We start from the raw sequence: 19069 nt of genomic DNA on the forward strand, positions 1-19069 counted from the left end.
AGGATTTCTTAAAACATCCTTGTGTCTGACTAATGTTAAAACTGAAAAGCCTTTGGAAGTTTTTCACATGAGGTTTCATCTCATGCTTTTTCTTTCTCTCAGCTGGCAGCTTATAGCAGCCCAGAGACATGAACTTTAGGTGGTGTGAAAAGTGCTTTGGAGAATTAAGTTGATAGGAGGGGGCCGATGTTTGCCAGCAGAGACTCCGTGAGCTCAGGAGATGCTGCTGTCCCCAGTAGTGAGCAGGAAGGATCATGTAGGCTGAGGAGGGACAGAGTTGAAGGAGAAGGAATAGGAGAGAAGGGGAAGCTCAGCAAGCGCCATAAGTTGGTCATTCTCCTTCATCTCGCATCTCAGCTGGGACCAGCATTAGGAACTGCTTTTCAGTCTGATGTGTCTGAGCTGTTGTGGGTGATGCTGTGCTTGGGAACATGTAACTCAGAGATGTGCCCCCGAGACAGGCTCACTTTCTCTGGTCACGAGGAGTAGAGATGGGTTCTAACAGACCTTAGACTAAGAGCAGCAGGGACAAGTGTGAAGCTTTTTGATAGGAAAGACAAAAAAGGAGGTACTTGTGTTTAAAGGGGGGTATTTTGATGTGATAGAGAATAGAGATTATTTTGTTTTTTTTTCTGCATGCCTCTGCCTCTTAGAGGTGGGGCTGGTGATCCTTAGCACTTTTCAGGATGAGTCCCCATGGAGTGCAGGGCACCTATGCACCATCAACGGTTTGAGAAGGAGGCCAAGGTAGAGATTGCAATCTATGACCATCACTGCTTGTCCCTTGGGGTTTGCGTTGCGTATCAGTCCCCATCACAACAGTGCAAATGAGTAGCCAAGGAGGAATTATGCAGGCAGCTCCCCCTGCACTTGTGAGCACATGGGTGTGAGGTGTCACTTGTCCACTCAAAGGCAGGAGAGGTGAATTGGCCTTTTTTTCCCCTTGGACAGTATCCAAAATTGCTATCTTCCTTTGTGCAGCACAGCTTCCACACTAGGCCCAACCACAGCCCACACAACTGAGATTAGGCCAAGTTGTTCTTAGTTTATAAAAATCCCTGGAGCAGACTTCAGTTCCTCGTCCTCATCATTGTTCAGTGAAACCCCCAGCAAACCCTCTCACTCAACAGCATCAGAGCACTGAGGAGAAGCAGCTCATCACCAGCATCCAGAGCAAGGTCAATGTGACCGACTGTGGTGCTGAAGACTTGGCCAGGTAGTTCTGGCCACCATGGATGCAGAAATTGCTGCAGGTGCAGGCAGCGAGTGTTAATGGTGTCTGTGTTTCTGCCTGTGTCCTCCATCCCTCTCTCCCCTGGCTCCTCATCATCTACCCCTGGGCCCAGAGGTTCTTTGATGCCTTCAGCAACATCTCCAGCTGCCATCCTTGGCAACCCCAAGATCCACACCCATGGCAAGAAGGTGCTCACCTTCTTCAGGGAGAACCTGGACAACATCAAGAAATGTTTTGTTCAGCTGAGCAAATTCCACTATGAGAAGCTGCACGTGGACCCTGAGAACCTCAGGGTGAGCGATGCTCAGACTTTGGTCTTCATCGAACAGAGATTTCTGTTCTCTGGGGGGTTCTGAAGAGCCTCATAGTCACCGAGGCCCAAGAACATAATCCTCCAAGGTGCCCAAAACTGGGAACAGGGGAATAGGTATATTCAAGAAGTCAGCAGGAGATATGGATTAGAGATCTGCAAGGCAAGGGTCCCGTGCAGGTGTCATGAGTGTGAGTGAAACACCGAAGGATGCATGGGCAACCTGCAGATTGAGCGTAGGAGAAGCAGGATCAGCTCAGAGCAGCCAGAGAGCAGAAGGGAGGAAGCAGAGGCAGGATTTGAAGTGAGGAACTGCTCTTGAGTATGGGGGAAATGGTTAAATCAGAGGGGAAAATACCCCTGCCACTTATGCAGAAGGAAGGGATCTGAACCAAGCAAAAAAGAGAGGAGGTAGGAAAATGAAAGGAGAAGGGGCAGAAGGGAAAAGGGAAATCAGGAGGACAATCCAGCATATCCAGGCACCTGATTGACCGGTAGAGCCTCAAACTGTGTGGAAAGGTTGGTGCTGCCCTGAATAATGAAAAATCAGTTCCTCTTTGCAACAAATACTGCAAAATCTGGAGCTGGGATGTGGTCCCAGACATGCGGAGCAGTTGGTCAGTTGGTTTGTCCATGCATGGACCAGAGCAGGATGACTTGGGGTGGAAGGCAGTGCTGGACAGGTAGCCTTCTCCTGCCTTCATCCTTGCAGCTCCTGGATGACATCCTCATCATCGTGCTGGCCGCCTGCTTTGGCAAGAAGGTCGCCTCTGCCTGCCAGGTCACCCAGCAGAAGCTGGTCCACCTGATGGCCCATGTGCTGGCCCAATAGGATCACCAAGTCAGTACTCCCCACAGGAAACAGGGACACTGGGACGGCTGCTGGGCACAACTCTCCACCAAGGAACGTTCTCCCGCACCCCTGGACCCTAATTACTAATAAACACCGACTGCTTAACTCATGAATGGGCACCTGCGTGGGGTTGGAAGTGCTAGGGGAGTGAGGATGCCTGAGTCCATGGGTGAATGCAAGGCATTGATGGATTTTATGCTTTTGTGAAAGCAAGGCTCTCTCCATACAGGATTTCTCTCCATGCAGAGAAAATCCTGGGGAATGTTCAAGGCCATAACAAATAAACACACCAAAAATGCAAATTATAATGTTCTGTTGGTTTATTGAGAGAGCAGGGAACATTGCTGTGTTTAATGTTTTAGGTTTTTTTGCAGATTAAGTGGAATAATTCCTTCTGTACTGATGTAGGACTACAGTTAGTGAAGCTGGGTCCATTGCTTGCAACTTCTTCTGGGGAAAGAAAAAGGCTCTTTTACTCTTTGTTTGAATTAGATTATTAAAAGGAGAGCATAACAGACACAAGTATCTTTCATAGCCAAGGATGGTGGTTTTAAGGACATGAAGGACAAGGTATCTGTTCTCCCTGACACATACATGTAACACCTGAAGACCCAGAGAAAGGCCTGGGGACACATGGAGGTCATCTGTGCAGTGGGCTCCTCTCCCCTGAGTGCTCACACCCTGTTTTGGGGGAGAAAGCAGAGGGAATAGTTCCAAAGCAGGTTTTCATCTTCCTCCTCAGGGACTGGGATGGGGGGATCCTGGGGATGCCTCTGCTGTGGGGCAGTGAGATCCCCGTCCTTGCCTGGCCCCAGGGCTCTTTGCTGCAGACCCCAATGAACTGTTACAAGAGAACTGGTGCTCCCTGGCCCACCATGGGGAAATCAGCTCCTATTCCTGCTCCTCTGATGTCTGCAAAGTCACCAGGACAGGTCTGCTGCTTCATGCAGTTCCCAGTATGACCAGTGTTCCCACCTCCTCTGAGGCCTCTGCACACTGAGACCGTGGAGGTCATGAGTGTGCTGCAATGCTTCCTCCCAAGCACCTACTGACCGCAGCGGACTACCTTGGAGTGAGCAAACTGCCAATAATAAAAGTGAAAGAGGAGAACTCAAGCCTGGCAGGCTCTCCAAGAAGAGGAAGAAAGAGAAACCACTCACACACATTGGGGCTTTCAGAGGGGCAGACCCAATACCCCCATGTCCTGGTCTTCTGCCCTGCCCCATGGCATTGAGCCACCTGCAGGCCACCAGGTCAACCCAAGCCTTGCACACCCCTTCATCTGAGGGTCGCAGAGGGACACACAGTGACAGGGGCTGCGCTCAGGCCCGGCATGGGGCAAATACCACAGAAGGGGCCCAGGGGCGGTGGCGGCGGTGGCGGCGGTGGCGGCGTTGGGCACAGTGCCCCGGGCCCCACCCTGACGCCACGTCCCCTCCCTGGGGGTGCCGGGGCCCCCCACGCGCAGCCAATTGGGGGGGTGCGTGGGACGGAGGAGGGGCCCGGCGGATGGTACAAAAGGGGGAACGGGGAGAGGTGCCGGCCCGCAGGCGATCCCCTTGGGAGCGAGAGCCGTGACTTCCTGTGCACCTCCCTGCAGCTACACGCTACCCTCCAGCCGACACCATGGTGCAGTGGACAGCCGAGGAGAAGCAACTCATCAGCGGCCTTTGGGGCAAGGTCAACGTGGCCGAATGCGGTGCTGAGGCCCTGGCCAGGTAGGTTGAGGGCTTGGGTGCCACGACGGGAGCGAATCGGCTCTGTGGAGGACGCTCTAACTGTGTCTATGTCTCTGCTTGTGTCCCCCAACCCTCTCTCTCCCAGGCTGCTCATCGTCTACCCCTGGACCCAGAGGTTCTTCGCTTCCTTCGGCAACCTCTCCAGCCCCACCGCCATCCTCGGCAACCCCATGGTCCGCGCCCATGGCAAGAAGGTGCTCACCTCCTTCGGGGACGCCGTGAAGAACCTGGACAGCATCAAGAACACCTTTGCCCAGCTGTCCGAGCTGCACTGCGACAAGCTGCACGTGGACCCCGAGAACTTCAGGGTGAGACATGGTCCCGCACGGGGTCCAACTGCTCCCCGTGCTCCTCGTCACATACAGGGACTCACTGCAGGCGGGAGGCCAGGGTGAGGGGCAGGAAGGGAGGGAAGGGGCCGCGCTGCTGCCAGGCTCAGTGGTTGCGGTTCCAGGCGAGCCATCCGGAGGGTGAAGCCAAGGGTGGTAAGGAGGAAGAAAAGTGGTGAGGAGGTGGTTTGAGCACGGAAAAGGAGGTGGGGGGTGGGAAGCAAAAGCAGTTGTTGGGGCAGGAAGAGGTTTCAACCAAGGGAAAGCAAAAAAGTGAGAGCAAAAGCTGGCATGGAGCAGAGTGACAGCTAAATGGGAAAGGCAAAAGAGGAAGGGGACTTAGAGGAGATGGGGGTCACACAGTTCTGCACCTTCAGAGCACTCTGAAGTCTGAAAATTCAGGCTAAACACTTCTAAAAACCTGAATCTTTAGAGAACAAACTTAAGGACCATCTGAAAGAGGATCAGGGTGTCGAGGGAGGTTCTTATGAAGCAGTGGGAAGTTTCCCCAGGGCTGGGCTGGGTGCTTGCAAGTGAGTCCGAAGGGTCCTGAGTGCTGCTGACCAGGGTTGTTTCTGCCTTTGCAGCTCCTGGGTGACATCCTGATCATCGTCCTGGCCGCCCACTTCGCCAAGGACTTCACTCCCGAGTGCCAGGCCGCCTGGCAGAAGCTGGTGCGCGTCGTGGCCCACGCTCTGGCCCGCAAGTACCACTAAAGCGCTGGCAGGAGAAGCCTCCTCCAGCCCCATCTCGGCAGAATGCAGTGCAGAGCCTACGGCATGTAACAACCCAATAAAAGTCATCCCGTGAAGTCTCCAGTGTGTTGTCTGTGTCTCTGAGTGGTGCAAAAGGGTTGGGGGCACCCGCAGCAGGGGCTCCCCGCTCCTGCTTGCCCTTGTCCTTCGAGGGACCGGGTGGAATTCGCCTGTGCTCTGGGCATCCTGCTCCCCTATGTCCTGCTCCCCTACACCCATGCACAGTCCTCCGAGGAAGTTTGCCTTACGGAAATAGTGCTTTGCTGTAAAAAATGGGTATTTTTTGGCCAGCGTGGGGAGGATTCATGTTTTTTAATGCAGATAAATAAAGTGAAGACTTTAATCCACCCCAGCTCATCTCTGGCACAAAGTCTGTAAGAAACGAGCTGACTCATAGAGCCCAGCAGCCAGCTGGGTGTGGGCAGGTTATAGATAAACACTTTGCATCTTCCTATCAAGGCCTGTCCAGACCTTGTTTATGCACTTCTTTCTCACCCTGCAACACCCCCACCCTGCAGCTTTTCAGAGGCCCCATCCTGCCAATACTGCTGGATATTAGTAATTTTCTGGATGAGGGCATCAATGGGTACTCTTGGGCATGCAAAGCCGTTCAGGCGCCTGCACAGCTGGGCTCCTTAGAGGTGTTTGCTCCTGGCGTGGGAGGCAGCTCGGTCGTGTCTGCACCGAGCATGAGTCAGTAAAAATGTTTCTCAGCTGAAAGGACAAGTTTGCATTTTAAAGAGAGGGGAAAGAAAGAGGGCACAGCTATATATTGCAGAATCTCTGTGCTCTGTGCCAGCCCTGCCCCATCTGCAAGCATCAGCATCCTCCCTCCTGTCCCTCTGAGGGGTGTCAAGTGCCCCCTGCAATCCCCAAATCCTCCCTCTTGCACCCAGTGCTCCAGGGAAGTGAGGCTCTGCTTCTTGTGTCAAGGCAGACATGGAGAACATAAGAATATACTTTATGAATTGCTGTTGTTATTACTCTTCACATAATCACAGAATGTTTATGTTATTACCATTGTTTTGTTGTGTTATTACTACTATTGTTGTGTTATTACTACTATTGTTACTCCTGTGGTTATTATTACTACTACTATCATTATTATTATTACTGTTATGAATTATTAAGTACTTTCCTCTCTGCAAAGTGGCTGGGCAGGCACAGAGCATGCTGCTATTTCCAGATGTCTGGGGGGGCGAGGGGGAGGCACAGCAATTAATTAGTGAGATGCTTCAATGAGCTTGATCACAGATTCTGAGCGGAAATGACTAAATTACTTGAACAAACAGGTCTGGAAAACAAGGTGCCTGGGGCCAGGTGAGCAGTTGCTCTGGCTGAGAGAAATGGGGAAGGAATGGGCTGCTCCCCCTTTCCTGCTGTCGGGGCTCCCATTTCAGGTACTTCCCCTCCAAGAGCAGAGGTTTCCCCCCGCCAGGACCTTGTAGCCACCACAGCACTAGGCAATACCCCGCGGGTGCTGCCAGCACTGTCAATGGGATGATCCCCACCATTCCTATCCCCAAAATGCAGAGCCGCATGGATGAACCAATCCACTGGGATGCATCAGATCCATCCGGATGCACCCAATCCCCCTGGATGCGTTGGATCCACCGGGATGCATCCTCTCCCCGTGCTTGTTTTCCTGCTGTGCAATAGCAGCCTGGTCCCACAGCACCCTGACACAGCTGATAAGACAGAGCGCGGTGCCTGCCCTCCCAGGCATGCAGCAAGGCCGCGTGCCCCTCGGGTTGCCACCACGCTCTGGCACACAGCCCCATGTGCTGAGTGTTCTTGGTGCCAGTCAGATGTTGGCATTCCTCTAATGAAGAATTTTTAATCCTCTTTGAGTGAAAAAAAAAATAGTCCTACCACTAATGGGGAAAAAGGAATGTTATTAGACTGAAAAATTCAGCCCTGAATTTTCAAATTCCAGCTGATTTTCCTCCCTTTTATGTATTTTCAGCAGAGCCCAAAGAGATTCTTAGCTGAAGGGAGCAAGCCCGGGATCTTGTTCAGCTCTTTAGCCCTGCAGAACCCCTCCTCCGGCACTGCTCCTGTTCATCCTGCATGACCCAGTGCCTTTTACCTATCCAAACAAAATTGCACTAAAAACCCAGCTGTGGGATCAGACTCACAGCCCTGGGGTCTTCAGAAAACACCCTGGTTCTTGAACCTCAAAAAGAAAAAAGAGGCTCTGCCTGCAACCACATTGCTGCTGGGGAGGGGGTTTCGCTGGACCCTGGGGATGCCACAGGATAAGCCCCTCACCTGGGGTCTGGGTCTCCATTAGAGGAAGTACAACGAATGCAGGACTCATCCACGGAGCCGACCACCCGTTGTGCCCTTGGAGGGACTGCGGTGTCCCCCATGCTCCACGCTGGGTCATCAAGCCCTCCTGCAGCGCGTGCATGGGGAGCAAAAGGGTTTGCAGCCGGCTGCTCTGCCATTGCCTGCAGGTTCATGTGAGAACTCATCATCTTGATAGTAGGGGCTAAGGCAGGGCAAGATCCACCGCTTGGAAGAGTCAAGGCACAAGGTTGCACATGCCACTGAATCTCATGCATGTTTTTGTAAAAAACTTGGGTTATATTTACACGGCAATAGGGCTTTAAATTGCACAATAACTGGGTCTTTAGGTTGCACAGTAAGTGGGCTTTAGGTTGCACGGGGATGGTGCAGGCCTCTCTTTGCAGAGGGGCCCGCTGGTGGCCACTGGACAGCAGAGCGATGGGATAAAGCTCTTGGACTCGAGATAACTCGATGGCCTCCCAGTACGGGGTCCTCCGCCCCAGCCCCGGCCAATAGTCCCGCGTCGCGGCACGGGGAGGAGCGGCCGGCAGCAGATAAAAGGCGCCGGGGGTCCGCGGTGCAGACACACGGTCCAGTCCTCCTGCCACCGCAAGCAAGTCCTGCCGCCACCATGGTGCACTGGAGTGCCGAGGAGAAGCAGCTCATCACCAGTGTGTGGAGCAAGGTCAACGTGGAGGAATGCGGGGCCGAGGCTCTGGCCAGGTACGTTGGGCTCCTGCAGCCACCGAACACCAGAAGCAGGTGCTACTGGGGAGCGTTAATGATGTCTGAATGTTTCTTTTGTCCCACAGGCTGCTCATCGTCTACCCCTGGACCCAGAGGTTCTTTTCCTCCTTCGGTAACCTCTCCAGCCCCACCGCCATCCTCGGCAACCCCAAGGTCCGTGCCCACGGCAGGAAAGTGCTCACCTCCTTCGGGGAGGCTGTGAAGAACCTGGACAACATTAAGGCCACCTACTCCAAGCTGTCAGAGCTGCACTGCGACAAGCTGCACGTGGACCCCGAGAACTTCAGGGTGAGCAATGCTGGTGGCCTGAGCCCCGGCCCTGCAAAATGTGGGGACTGACAGGTTTTGCCTTGAACATGGAGCAACTCTGTGCAACTAAAAGTGGCCTTCACAGGGTCCCATTTGTAGCGGCACGGGGTGCAGCACTGTGGAGGAGAAGTTTTAGGAAGGTGCTTGGTCTGGGAACAAGAAAAACAAACAGATGCAGTAGCCGCACGGGTTGGAGGAGTCTGGGGTGGAAGGAAGCTAAGCAGGTCAATTAAGAAAATTATAGTTCCTACAGCAAGGGCAGCAGCTAACATGCTCCAAAACAAGGACACAGTGGGAGAGAGTGAGGAGAAGGCACAGGAGGCCCTGGAGGGTGGTGTGGGAGGGGATTGACAGGAAGGGCAGGCAGCAGGGGCTGTGCATGGGCTGCAAGGGAAAAGTGCAAAGCAGAAAGGAAGGAGGCTTGCGAGGAGACAAAACTTGCAGAAAGGGAAAAAAAAATCTGTTTGCAGTCAGAGAGGAATAGAAAATAGGAGAGACTAGAGAAAAAGTAAAGCCTCATCCTTGCAGTGCTGACCCTGCTTGTGCTTCCTCCCTTCCCTTCCAGCTCCTTGGGGACATCCTCATCATCGTCCTGGCTGCCCACTTTGCCAGCGATTTCACCCCTGCTTGCCAGTTTGCCTGGCAAAAGCTGGTCAGCGTCGTGGCTCATGCCCTGGCCCGCAGGTACCACTGAGGCTCCAGGGACCGACCAGACGAGGAAGAACCCCTGCGCCACCGCAAGCACCTCCGAATGTGGGAAAAGCCCTCAGGGCGCTCATGGGCTGTAATGGTTGAATAAATGCCTCCTGAGGCCAAATCTGCACTGCTCCTGTCTCTGTGTGTGCTGATATATTTGAGAAAAGTTAATATATTTGGCAAGCTTTGAATGCTTTTGCCAGAAGCTGTCCACCTTTTCCAGCCATGTCAGCTGGCTTAACCAAAGGTGCTGCTTTCCAAAAGCGATGTATCGCGCTACAGCAGGCATTCGTCTCCAAATACCCTTGGTCCCAAAGTATCCCCCTTTCCCAGATGGGACCACTCGCTTGACAGCACCTTGGGAGCAAAACCCACTGCATTAATGGGTGTTCAGCCTTGGACATGTTGGTCCTCCTTCCACCATCGACCAGGCCTTCATGGTGCATAGAGCAGCCTGTGGGTTGCAACAGGCCAGGCTTGGATATTCATTCACTAGGACAAGGGTGACAAGTTCCAGTCTTTATTAGTTGCTTTATTAAACAAAATAGGGGAAAAAATAGAAAAATAACCAAGACATGAAAACAATGAAACCATTAGTGAGTGAGCTGCTGGGCAGATGGGTCCCAGTTGCCACCGTGTCTAACTCAACGGGCTGATGTGCATCAGCCCAGTGCATCACCTGGGGTGAGGATTATGGCACAAGATAAAGCCTGTGATCTGTAGCTCCATTTAAGGTGTTCTCCTGCTATTTTGGGTCAACAAGCCCCTGCTTCCTGCTCATGTGTGCAGTCAAACCAAGAAGCATCCCAAGACCTCCTGAGCTCCCCTCCCATCTGGACTATCTGTCTATTCCCTACCGGCAATTTGCAGGGTGCTTCCTGCCTTTTCTCCCATGTGGCTTATATTGAAGGGCTCCATGATCAAACCAGTCTAGAGATGCTTCTCTAAATTGGTTCTGTTCTGATGCTCTACAAGGCAGAGCTGGAGGCGGGTGGCAGAAGGATGCAGATGCTGCCCATCATGGTGCAGAAGATGAGGGATAGCCCAGTTGATCAAAGGCCACATGGACAAGCAGAGCTGTCACCAGGAAGGACAGAGAGTAGACAAGGAGGGGTAGAAGATAATCTCCATGGGCCAGGAGGACTGCAGCACTACCAGCTGCATGCAGAGGCACAGCCCAAGAGCCAGCATGGAGAGGATGTGATATGGGGACTGCTGGAGGCTTTGCTTGTGCAGCATGCAGAATACCACAACTTCCAGTGCTGGCAGCCAGAAATTTACTTTGCTGCTGGTGCAAACTGGGATGGAAATGCAGGAAAAGGCTGCTTCCTACCCAAGCCAGCTGCTCAGCAGGAAGGCTAGCCCGGGAGATTGTGCATCGGAACTCCCCCATGATGTGCTCCTGATCTGCTCCTGCTGCGTACGGACTGCAAACTGTGCAGCGCAGGTTTGCGTCAAGTGCTATTTCAAAACGCTGAAAAAACACTGAAGCACCGTGAATTACACCACACCGTGAATTACACCACACAGCCTGGAAATGAAGGGAATCACTCTTCATCCTCAGCAATAGGCTGCTCTTTCCCACCAGTTTCTCGAGCCGGAGACACCACCACAGCCCTCTGACAAATGAGAATGTTGTGCTTCTTGGGAGAATCCATCAGGGAATTCCATTGACAGCACAGACCACTAAGTAAATGCATTGCTCGAGGAGAGGAACAGAGAATTATCCCAATACACTATATAAATCAGGAAAAAAAAAGGAATGCATCTGCTGTATGTTGTTAATGACTCATCAGTCACATGCGTATTCTGATGAATGATGTAATTCATGCAATAATGACTAGCAAAACCCAAACGGGAGGAGGTAGTGGGACCAGGCTCCCAGGTCTGCAGGTGCAACCTCTGTCCTCCCCTAATTGTTGGGTTAGGCCCTGGTGGAACCTGCCCTACTGCAGACCTGATGCATGGCCCTGGTAGAGCTCTGCAGTCAGGCAGGTTTGCAAAACATGCTGAAAGCATCAGGTGGAAGATAAAACTGGTCTTGCATATAACAGGTATTTCGCATGGTTTTTACAAGTATTAAGGGAAAGAATTAGTCAAACACCAGTGATAGGATAATTAATGGAGCCTGTGCTGTGAAAAAATATTAGGGGTATGAGTTTTACGCTTATCAGAGAAGAATCCTTGTTTTCTCTGCACTGAAACACTCTCAGTAACAGCCGTGGCAAATTGCCTGTCGTAACTTTAAAAACTCTTACTAAGAGATATAATGGATTAATAGAACCTCCAAGCCTTTGAAGGAATGACTATTCGAATGTTAATGTCAGTGCAAGGGGCGTGATAGCTGGAGGACTCTCAGATACAATTACTCATATCTGGTCTGGTTCCTACAGTCACTAGGATTGCAGGAACAGAAAAAAAAAAAAAAAACCTCTTCACGTTCCAAGACAGTGAAGCCAAAATGTCCTTTAACTGACTCCGTGCTGCCCGTGCTAGGATTATATATAGCATGAGGCGTGATCAGACGTCTCTTCAGGGACTTCTTCTCTGTCAGAAATGTCCGCGTAACGGGGAATTGGCAAAGGCAGGTCTTGCAGCTAGTGAGATGTGAACATATTCGTAGCAACACGCAGGCATCCCTGGGATATGCTTGTGTTTTCGCACACAACTAGAAATGGGGATAGTCTGCAATGCACTGGCTTTGACCAAATAAAAAAAGATGCTTTATTGATTCTGAGATGCAAATATCGGGGTTGCTTCTCCCAAGGCACAGGGTAGAAACACCCACGCTGGCCATGGATGCTGGGCTCCTGCAGCCCTTCCCCAAGCGCTTGCTATTCACGCTGCCCTGCGTGGGGATTTGAGCAGGAATAGCTACATTTTCCCCATGTGCAAATAACTGCTTGGCTGAAACGTGCTTATCGGGTGGCATTTCCAAAGGACACCCCTCACAAGATACCTGCCCATTCGTATGCAAAACCCTTATCACCAAGGGGACCTCAGCACGTCCCCAGCAGGCTTGCTCATATCTGAGCGGGTTTGCCCGTGCTTTGCACAGCTCCTTGCTGCAGGGGCTTCTTGCACGAGGGCTTTGATGGTGCTCAGAAAGCCTCATCACCTGCTGCTCATGTCAGCAGCAATGACAATGTGCTGCAAAAGCTTTGAGAAATTATGCGTGGATATTAAGAGATTTGTGATTCCCCATTAGTAACCTTTGGAAAAGTAGGATATGGGACTCCAATGCGATTTATCCTCTCTGGTCTGCCTTTGTCATTCTTATCTCCTTCTCCTCCGCTCTGTTCATTGCTTTTTCAGGACAGATTATATTTCATAAGGGAGCCAGACACATGCTCATTTTCCATCCCAAACCAAAAGTGGTGGGATAAAGTTATTTGAAATGGTGAAGTATGATCTGCTTTTTCATATCCAAGGACTAACTGAGACTTAAGTGTAGTAATCCTCTCATTGCTGACAATGCTGACAAAAATTAACACAGAAACCAAATTATGTTTTTCTTGCTGGCAGCCTTATAGCACATCTCCCTCAGGCTTCTTTTGCCCTGCCTGCACAGTCACTGCCGTGCAGACGGTGCCCCATGCTCCACCTCACAGAAATGCAGATTTCCTATTTACTATGCAGTGAGAAACAGGGGGAAAAAAAGTCCATTTAAGGCAGCCAGGCAAAATTAAGAGCCGAGTATATGTTTTTTTTTGCAAATCTCATGTGCCCTAGCGCGTGTCTCTGAAGGAGACACAGGCATGCACCTGGGTCCACAGCAGGTTGATGGCTTTTGGGTTCTCTCTGCTGATCCCATGGCAGCTCCAGCAACCCCAATACTGCTGCAGAGATGCACGGGCCACCACCCTGCTATATACTGGAAAGCATCCGCTTGCATCCAGGAGATTTTTTGGAAATAGATTTTCCACCAGTGCAAAGCTGCACCTTGTTTTAACCACCATCAGTGATGAAACCCAAGCAGCGTTTCCAAAGAATCACAGAATCACAGAATGCTTAAGGTTGGAAGGGACCTCTCGAGGTCATCTAGTCCAACCCTCCTGCACACGCAGGGTCACCTGAAGCACGTGGCACAGGACTGCATTCAAGAACCATGTCTCTACATTACCCTCATGCCCACGTGGCCTGGCGCTGGGCAGCAGCTTCACCCTAGAGATCAGAAACTCAGCTCATAAGTGGGCAGCTGCATGGAGACAGCGAAAATTAGGAGTCTGGAGATTAATTCCATCCAGATGTCTTCTGCATTGGAAATTCACTGCAGAACTAATTGCCTTTGTTCAGCTTTTGGCATTTGAAGAAAATATCTTTCTATTAAAAGAAGAAAGAAAAACGCAATGAAAATCAGCTTTTTTTCTACCCATTTGTTTCCTGATCAGCTTTTCATAAACATTTAGCATCGTTCTGGTTGTTCTTGCAGCATTTACCCTTATGCTGCTGCCAAGCTGCTGGCAGATGGATGTGTCATCGCACCCTGGAGGTGTGAAGGGGAAGGTCTCAGATGACCCTCATCCGTGCTGAGATTTCACATGGGCATTATAAAAACAAGCAGCTTCCTCCACATGTGAAACACCCAGGCATGAGTGTGATGCTCTGCCCAACTGTCTTGTCTGCTGGAGGACTTCAGCAGCACAGAGGTGAGGATATCTGAAGGGGCACCACCTTTTTCCTATGTAAACCTCGATTCATCTTGATGTTTTAATTTTGCAAGTGTTATTTTGCCTTCAGATCTTGTGAGAAAGGATAGCTTAGGTATGCAGTCCATTGCTTGCTATCACAGTGTATTCAGTGTATTCTAACAGCTATTTCACGCTCTCCATCATGTAGCCACCTGCTACAGCTTCTTCAAGCGAACGCCTTGCATATTTATCTGTCTTTCTACATGTCTTCATTGACTATCTGCATCTCCTCCTGACACAGTGCTCTGCTCCTGACGTGTGCACCAGCCACCTCGCAGAGACTTTGCAGAAATGCAATGTCTGATCTCCCCTGGCTGAGGGACGTTTCTGCAGAGAGCAGCAGCCGGTGTTATCACAGCATGTTTCAGTCAGGGTTTAGAGCTCTCAAGTCAGTCTGTAAGAGCTGTGTTTCTCATTGGGATCTTTGGTAAAATGCAGGTTATTGACCGACTGCTTGCTGGTTGGGATGGTGTCTTGCTCCTCTCTCTGAAGCTGGATCAATGCAGAGGTAGATGCAACTCCTGAGGCTGGGGCAGTTGAGCTGAACAGCCCTACAAGGGGCATTTGGGGAAGAAAAGACATGCAGTCATGGGGCACTTTGAACGCATGGCATTTCTTCATGGTTGTGCAGACTTTCCAAAGAGACATGGGCAGCACCAGTTCTCCCTTCTCCCCGTTGTAGCCTCTGTTGTGCCACTGTGGGAGCTGGAAAAGCAAAGCAAGTCTTCTCCCAGCTGCATGGCTATTCGCTCAGGTCCTGCTCATGTGTGAGGCATAAGCAATGTAAACCTTTATTTCTGCAGAATGTCCAAAGTACATTTAGAAGGTGATGAAGAGGAGGCATGAGGCATGACTCTACACCCAAATGCAGGTGCCTGGAGCTATTCATGCTTGCAATAATCAGAGCGCTCTGGAAAGCTGTCTGCTAATTTAGCTTATCAAGCCAATTATTTAGCTGGCTCAGTAAGAGCCTACAGCACAGATGCCTGGAGCTTTGTCTGAGGCGTTGGGCAGCTGCAAATTGGACAGTTTCCATTTTTCTCAGCACATTAATGAGTTTAGTCAAGCACACCCAAATTAGGCAATGCCATGTCCCTTGTTTGTGTAGGCAGATTGAGCATGAAATTCTGGAGAGTGGAGGACTGGGAGCTTGACTTGTTCCATATCAATAACCCTGAAGGAAACAACAGCCAACTCTGCAAATGCTTGCTGCTTCCTGAGCTGTTCAGGCTATAGGTGTGTTTCACAATCCATTTTTTTTTAATCCACAAAAATGCAGAGTCTGCATACAAAATGTTTACCCTCTGACAGCAGCTTTGCATATATGAGTTGCATTTCTCATCACCCGCCTCTTTCTCCTCAAAGCAACTGTGGGTCATGGCTTGGAAGCTGTGAATGGTTCAGTAGAAGAAATGAGCGTGGCGTTTGTGTGCACATTGCTTCATTTTACCTATAACTATTAGCTGTAATAACATCAGAGTCATAGTTGCTATATACACTGCTAACATGCAGATCTACTGAAACAGCTACTGCTTCTAGCCAGCTTGATCTGCTATCAGGAAAACTGTAATGATGGCAATAAAAATCAATAATAAATAATAAATTAGATAAAATAATATAAATAAATAATAATAAAATTCAATAACCTCTGAAGTGAAGGAAAATGGCAATGTTCTAGATATGCTGATGCTTTGCAAACATTAGACCTGCCAGACTGCTCATGCACCCTCTGGGAGCAGAGTGGGTCATAGATAAATTTCAGCAATTGCTTCTATTGCCATAACTCCTGGGAGCCCTCATCCTTGAACGCAACCCCAGCGTGCCAGGCACTGTACAAACACAGCACAGAGAAAATCTTACAGCCTCTTCACCTTGGGCAAGGGAATAGGTTGAGGAATACTGGGGCAGGCTTTGGTAGTGTGTGAACTTGGTATGCCTGGGTGTAGAGAGCTGGAGAGAGGCTCAGATGCACATAGAGACCTGGGCCTGAGTGACAGGGCAAACAGTGATGTTGCTTACAGTGACTGGGAGAAGAGACTCCAGCATCTCGGGAGGGAGGCAGCCCTGGTGCAATAAATCCTGCTAATATCTGCTCAACAGGTGAGGAACCCAGAGGGAATGAAACCGGGACAAGAAATGAATGCAGAATTCCGAAGTTCTAGCCTCTCCTCCAACACATCTTGAGGGAAGAGAAAAGAAATGAGATCTTCAGTCTGAGTCACCAGATTGCATTCTCCTTGTAGTTTGCTTTCATCTCCCTGTGAAATCTTATCCCATGTTATCTTGGCATATTAATGGAAATTCAGCCCAAGTAAGGCTGGAGCCCAGAGCTAGCATGTTGTCAGGGAACAGCAGTGATTCCCTGGCCTTCCTGCTGGTTGGCATTCCTGGGCTGGCTCATCTCCACCGCTGGGTTGTCATTCCTTTCTGTCTGACATATCTTGTTGCAATGCTGGGAAACTGCACCATCCTTCTGGTTGTAAGAACATATCAAAGGCTCCATGAGCCCATGTACTATTTCCTTGCTATGCTGGCGATCACTGACCTGGGTCTAACCCTGTCCACCCTGCCTACGGTGCCACATGTGTTCTGGTTCAGTGCCATGGAGATCAGCTTCCCAGTCTGCCTCATCCAAATGTTCTGCATCCATGCCTTTTCCTTCATGGAGTCATCAGTGCTTCTGGCCATGGCTTTTGATCGCTACATGGCCATCTGCTACCCGCTGAGATATTCCTCCATCCTTACCCCTAGCAGAATTGCAAAGGTTGGACTGGCGATTATCTGCCGATGCACTATGACTCTGTTCCCCTTAATCTGCCTTCTTACGCAGTTGTCATTCTGCAGGTCCCATGTGCTTTCTCACTCCTACTGCCTTCATCAGGACATGATACGGCTGGCATGCACCAACACCACACTGAACAGCCTGTATGGCTTAACTCTAGTGCTGCTCATAGTGATCCTGGACCCTGTGCTTATCACTGTGTCCTACATCATGATCATTAAGACCGTGCTAGGCATTGCCTCCAGAGAGGCACAGGCCAAAGCCCTGAACACTTGCGTTTCTCACTTCTCTGCTGTCCTGATTTTCTATGTCCCCATGGTTGGCCTGTCCATTATACACCGGTATGGGAAGAACGCTGCACCCATTAGCCATGTTCTCATGGCCAACATCTACCTTTTTGTCCCACCTGTGTTGAACCCCATCATCTATAGCATGCAAACGAAACACATTCGCCAAGGGGTTGTCAGGCTGCTGTGTCAAAGCCTGGCCTGGCCTAGCCCTGGCCAGCAGCCCTGGAGCCACTGAGAAATGGGAAGCTTGACAGAATGAAGAGCACGGAAATGCCTGCAATATGTGACAGGCCCTATGTAAGCTGGACATTGAGAATGCTAAAGAATAATGGGAATGACATCTGGAAAAGGGCACTCACACTAACAGTTAATAAATTTCCAAATTTATCAAAAGCAGCAGTCCAGCTAGGAAACTGATGAGCTGCTTGGTGACCAAGTGTCAAATTTTACCACTAAAGGTGCTCAGTAGAATCTTAAACCTGATGTTCTTCCCCTAGCAGATGGATTGGAGGATCCTGATCTGTTTGAAGTAAATATGGAGGAAGGATTACACGTACAAATGTCAGTTAAATATGACCATGAGTCATTCACATGACAGTCCAGAAAGTGTTTTGATGTGAAATTGCAGAGCTGCTAGACAGGGCTCAAGGGTACATAACTCCACCACAAATGATCACTGTGCTGGAGGACGGGATCGCCACTTGAATTCCACCAGCAAAAGGGGCTGTAGAGGGTCTCCTGAGAGATATGCCAGTGAGGGGCCTGACTACTGTCCTTGGTGAGACATCAGGGACTATGGTGAAGAATAAGGTCAACAAGCATGCGGGTAAGTATGGTCTTGCAAAGAGTCAGCCAGCCTACTGCAAAGGGAAGACATCTGTGAGGGTGTCTACAAACAGGTGGGTCCAAGAGATGTAATACATCTGGACACCCCAAAAGTCTTTGGCTAAAAACTATTAAAGAATAGGAAACCTTCTGTGGGTAGGAATTTGGTTAAAATAAAGGGTAGGTCACTTTCAGTTCAGAGAAGTGTCAGCAGAAAAGATCCCAAAGGAGATCTCCCAGGACTCATTTTCTCATTTCATTCATCATTTTCAGCAGTAACCCGGACAAGAGAGCATGCACTGAATTTTCAAAGTTTGCAGATGACACTGAGTTAGCCATTGGACTAATAATGTCTTCTGTATTTTGGTAGGACTGTTAAAACCTTAACTGCAAAACCAATAAAATCTGGACTCTGCTTAAAAGGTGTGCTTCTTTCTACCTGTAAACAGTTTTTGAGTGTACCACAGCCCAAACCCACAGAAACATGATGCAACTTGGCACCTTTTCAATCTGGTAAGATGTAACCAGATATATTATTGGAGTCAAAAGTCCCACAAAAGTGCATTTCAGAGCGTGGAGTTTGGGCACTGCAGACAGAAGAAAATCTAGCATTGTGGTAGGTATATGCAATCCCCTTGTTTTTGTTTTGCTTTAACCAAAAGAGGGTACAAAACAGGAATTCTTGCACTGAATAATAGCAGAACTGACAAAACTTCTGGGTAGCTCTTGGTTTTTCTCCTGGCTGCCAAGAGAGTGAAGGAAGCCCATCCTCATTGTGAATCCTCATCCAACCCAGTGTGCTGTCCTGCCCACCTCCAGAGGAGGTTTTGACTTGTTTGCATCACATCAGCAAAACTCAGCAGGGAACCTGCAAGGTACTGACAGCCTCTTAGTTCTCAGGCCAAGCTGGAATGCATATATTACATTTTGTTGTTTTTCTGCAATTTCCCTTAGGTGGTCCTGTGTCCCTTCAGGCATCAGTAGACACCAGTGTTTCCTGGTTGATTTCAACAGTGACAGGTTTATGGGTAGGGGGAAGGAAGGCAGGACTGTTCTTGGCCTTTCTTAGCTCTGTGTGGGATGATGGATGCTCACATCCTTGAAGCCCCTTGGAGACATAGCCCTGTCCACAGCAACTACCACTGTCACCAACACTTTTTGTTTTGTTTTAAATACATAGAACTGCCTCACCTCTCTGCTTTCTAACCTTATGCCAG

The 19069-nt window shown here is 49.9% G+C and overlaps 4 protein-coding genes across 4 annotated transcripts; all 4 read left to right on the forward strand.

The window, feature by feature from the left end:
* Positions 1–714: 714 nt before the first annotated feature.
* Positions 715–2376, forward strand: LOC148591440 (hemoglobin subunit beta-like). Its single transcript, XM_088537591.1, is given in 5 exon segments — positions 715–747; positions 1131–1215; positions 1318–1369; positions 1371–1527; positions 2257–2376. Coding segments are annotated over 5 exon segments (447 nt in total).
* Positions 2377–3939: 1563 nt separating this feature from the next.
* LOC104566948 (hemoglobin subunit beta) lies at positions 3940–5279 on the forward strand. Its single transcript, XM_010213751.2, has 3 exons — positions 3940–4115; positions 4222–4444; positions 5053–5279. The coding sequence occupies exons 1-3, from the start codon at positions 4024–4026 to the stop codon at positions 5179–5181; spliced, it is 444 nt and encodes a 147-aa protein (XP_010212053.1). The 5' UTR covers positions 3940–4023; the 3' UTR covers positions 5182–5279.
* A 2806-nt stretch (positions 5280–8085) lies between these two features.
* On the forward strand, positions 8086–9391 carry LOC104566949 (hemoglobin subunit epsilon). The gene is made up of 3 exons (XM_010213752.2): positions 8086–8235; positions 8325–8547; positions 9134–9391. Exons 1-3 carry the CDS (start codon positions 8144–8146, stop codon positions 9260–9262), a joined length of 444 nt encoding a protein of 147 aa, XP_010212054.2. The 5' UTR covers positions 8086–8143; the 3' UTR covers positions 9263–9391.
* Positions 9392–16156: 6765 nt separating this feature from the next.
* Positions 16157–17262, forward strand: LOC104566955 (olfactory receptor 51G2). Its single transcript, XM_010213759.2, has one exon. The coding sequence runs from the start codon at positions 16231–16233 to the stop codon at positions 17260–17262; it is 1032 nt and encodes a 343-aa protein (XP_010212061.2). The 5' UTR covers positions 16157–16230.
* The last annotated feature ends 1807 nt before the right edge of the window (positions 17263–19069 follow it).

This window comes from Tinamus guttatus, unplaced genomic scaffold, assembly GCF_059628265.1.
Source record: "Tinamus guttatus ecotype Peru unplaced genomic scaffold, ASM5962826v1 Tinamus_guttatus_pri_ptg000817l, whole genome shotgun sequence".
Taxonomy (NCBI): Eukaryota; Metazoa; Chordata; class Aves; order Tinamiformes; family Tinamidae; genus Tinamus; species Tinamus guttatus.

Excerpts from the sequence above, each read along its gene's own strand:
- LOC104566955 (XM_010213759.2), top strand. The coding sequence starts at position 16,231 with ATGTTATCTTGGCATATTAATGGAAATTCAGCCCAAGTAAGGCTGGAG.
- LOC104566949 (XM_010213752.2), top strand. The coding sequence starts at position 8,144 with ATGGTGCACTGGAGTGCCGAGGAGAAGCAGCTCATCACCAGTGTGTGG. Across the intron at positions 8,236-8,324 it reads GGGGCCGAGGCTCTGGCCAG|GCTGCTCATCGTCTACCCCT; the intron begins GTACGTTGGGCT and ends TTTGTCCCACAG. Across the intron at positions 8,548-9,133 it reads TGGACCCCGAGAACTTCAGG|CTCCTTGGGGACATCCTCAT; the intron begins GTGAGCAATGCT and ends CTTCCCTTCCAG.
- LOC104566948 (XM_010213751.2), top strand. The coding sequence starts at position 4,024 with ATGGTGCAGTGGACAGCCGAGGAGAAGCAACTCATCAGCGGCCTTTGG. Across the intron at positions 4,116-4,221 it reads GGTGCTGAGGCCCTGGCCAG|GCTGCTCATCGTCTACCCCT; the intron begins GTAGGTTGAGGG and ends TCTCTCTCCCAG. Across the intron at positions 4,445-5,052 it reads TGGACCCCGAGAACTTCAGG|CTCCTGGGTGACATCCTGAT; the intron begins GTGAGACATGGT and ends CTGCCTTTGCAG.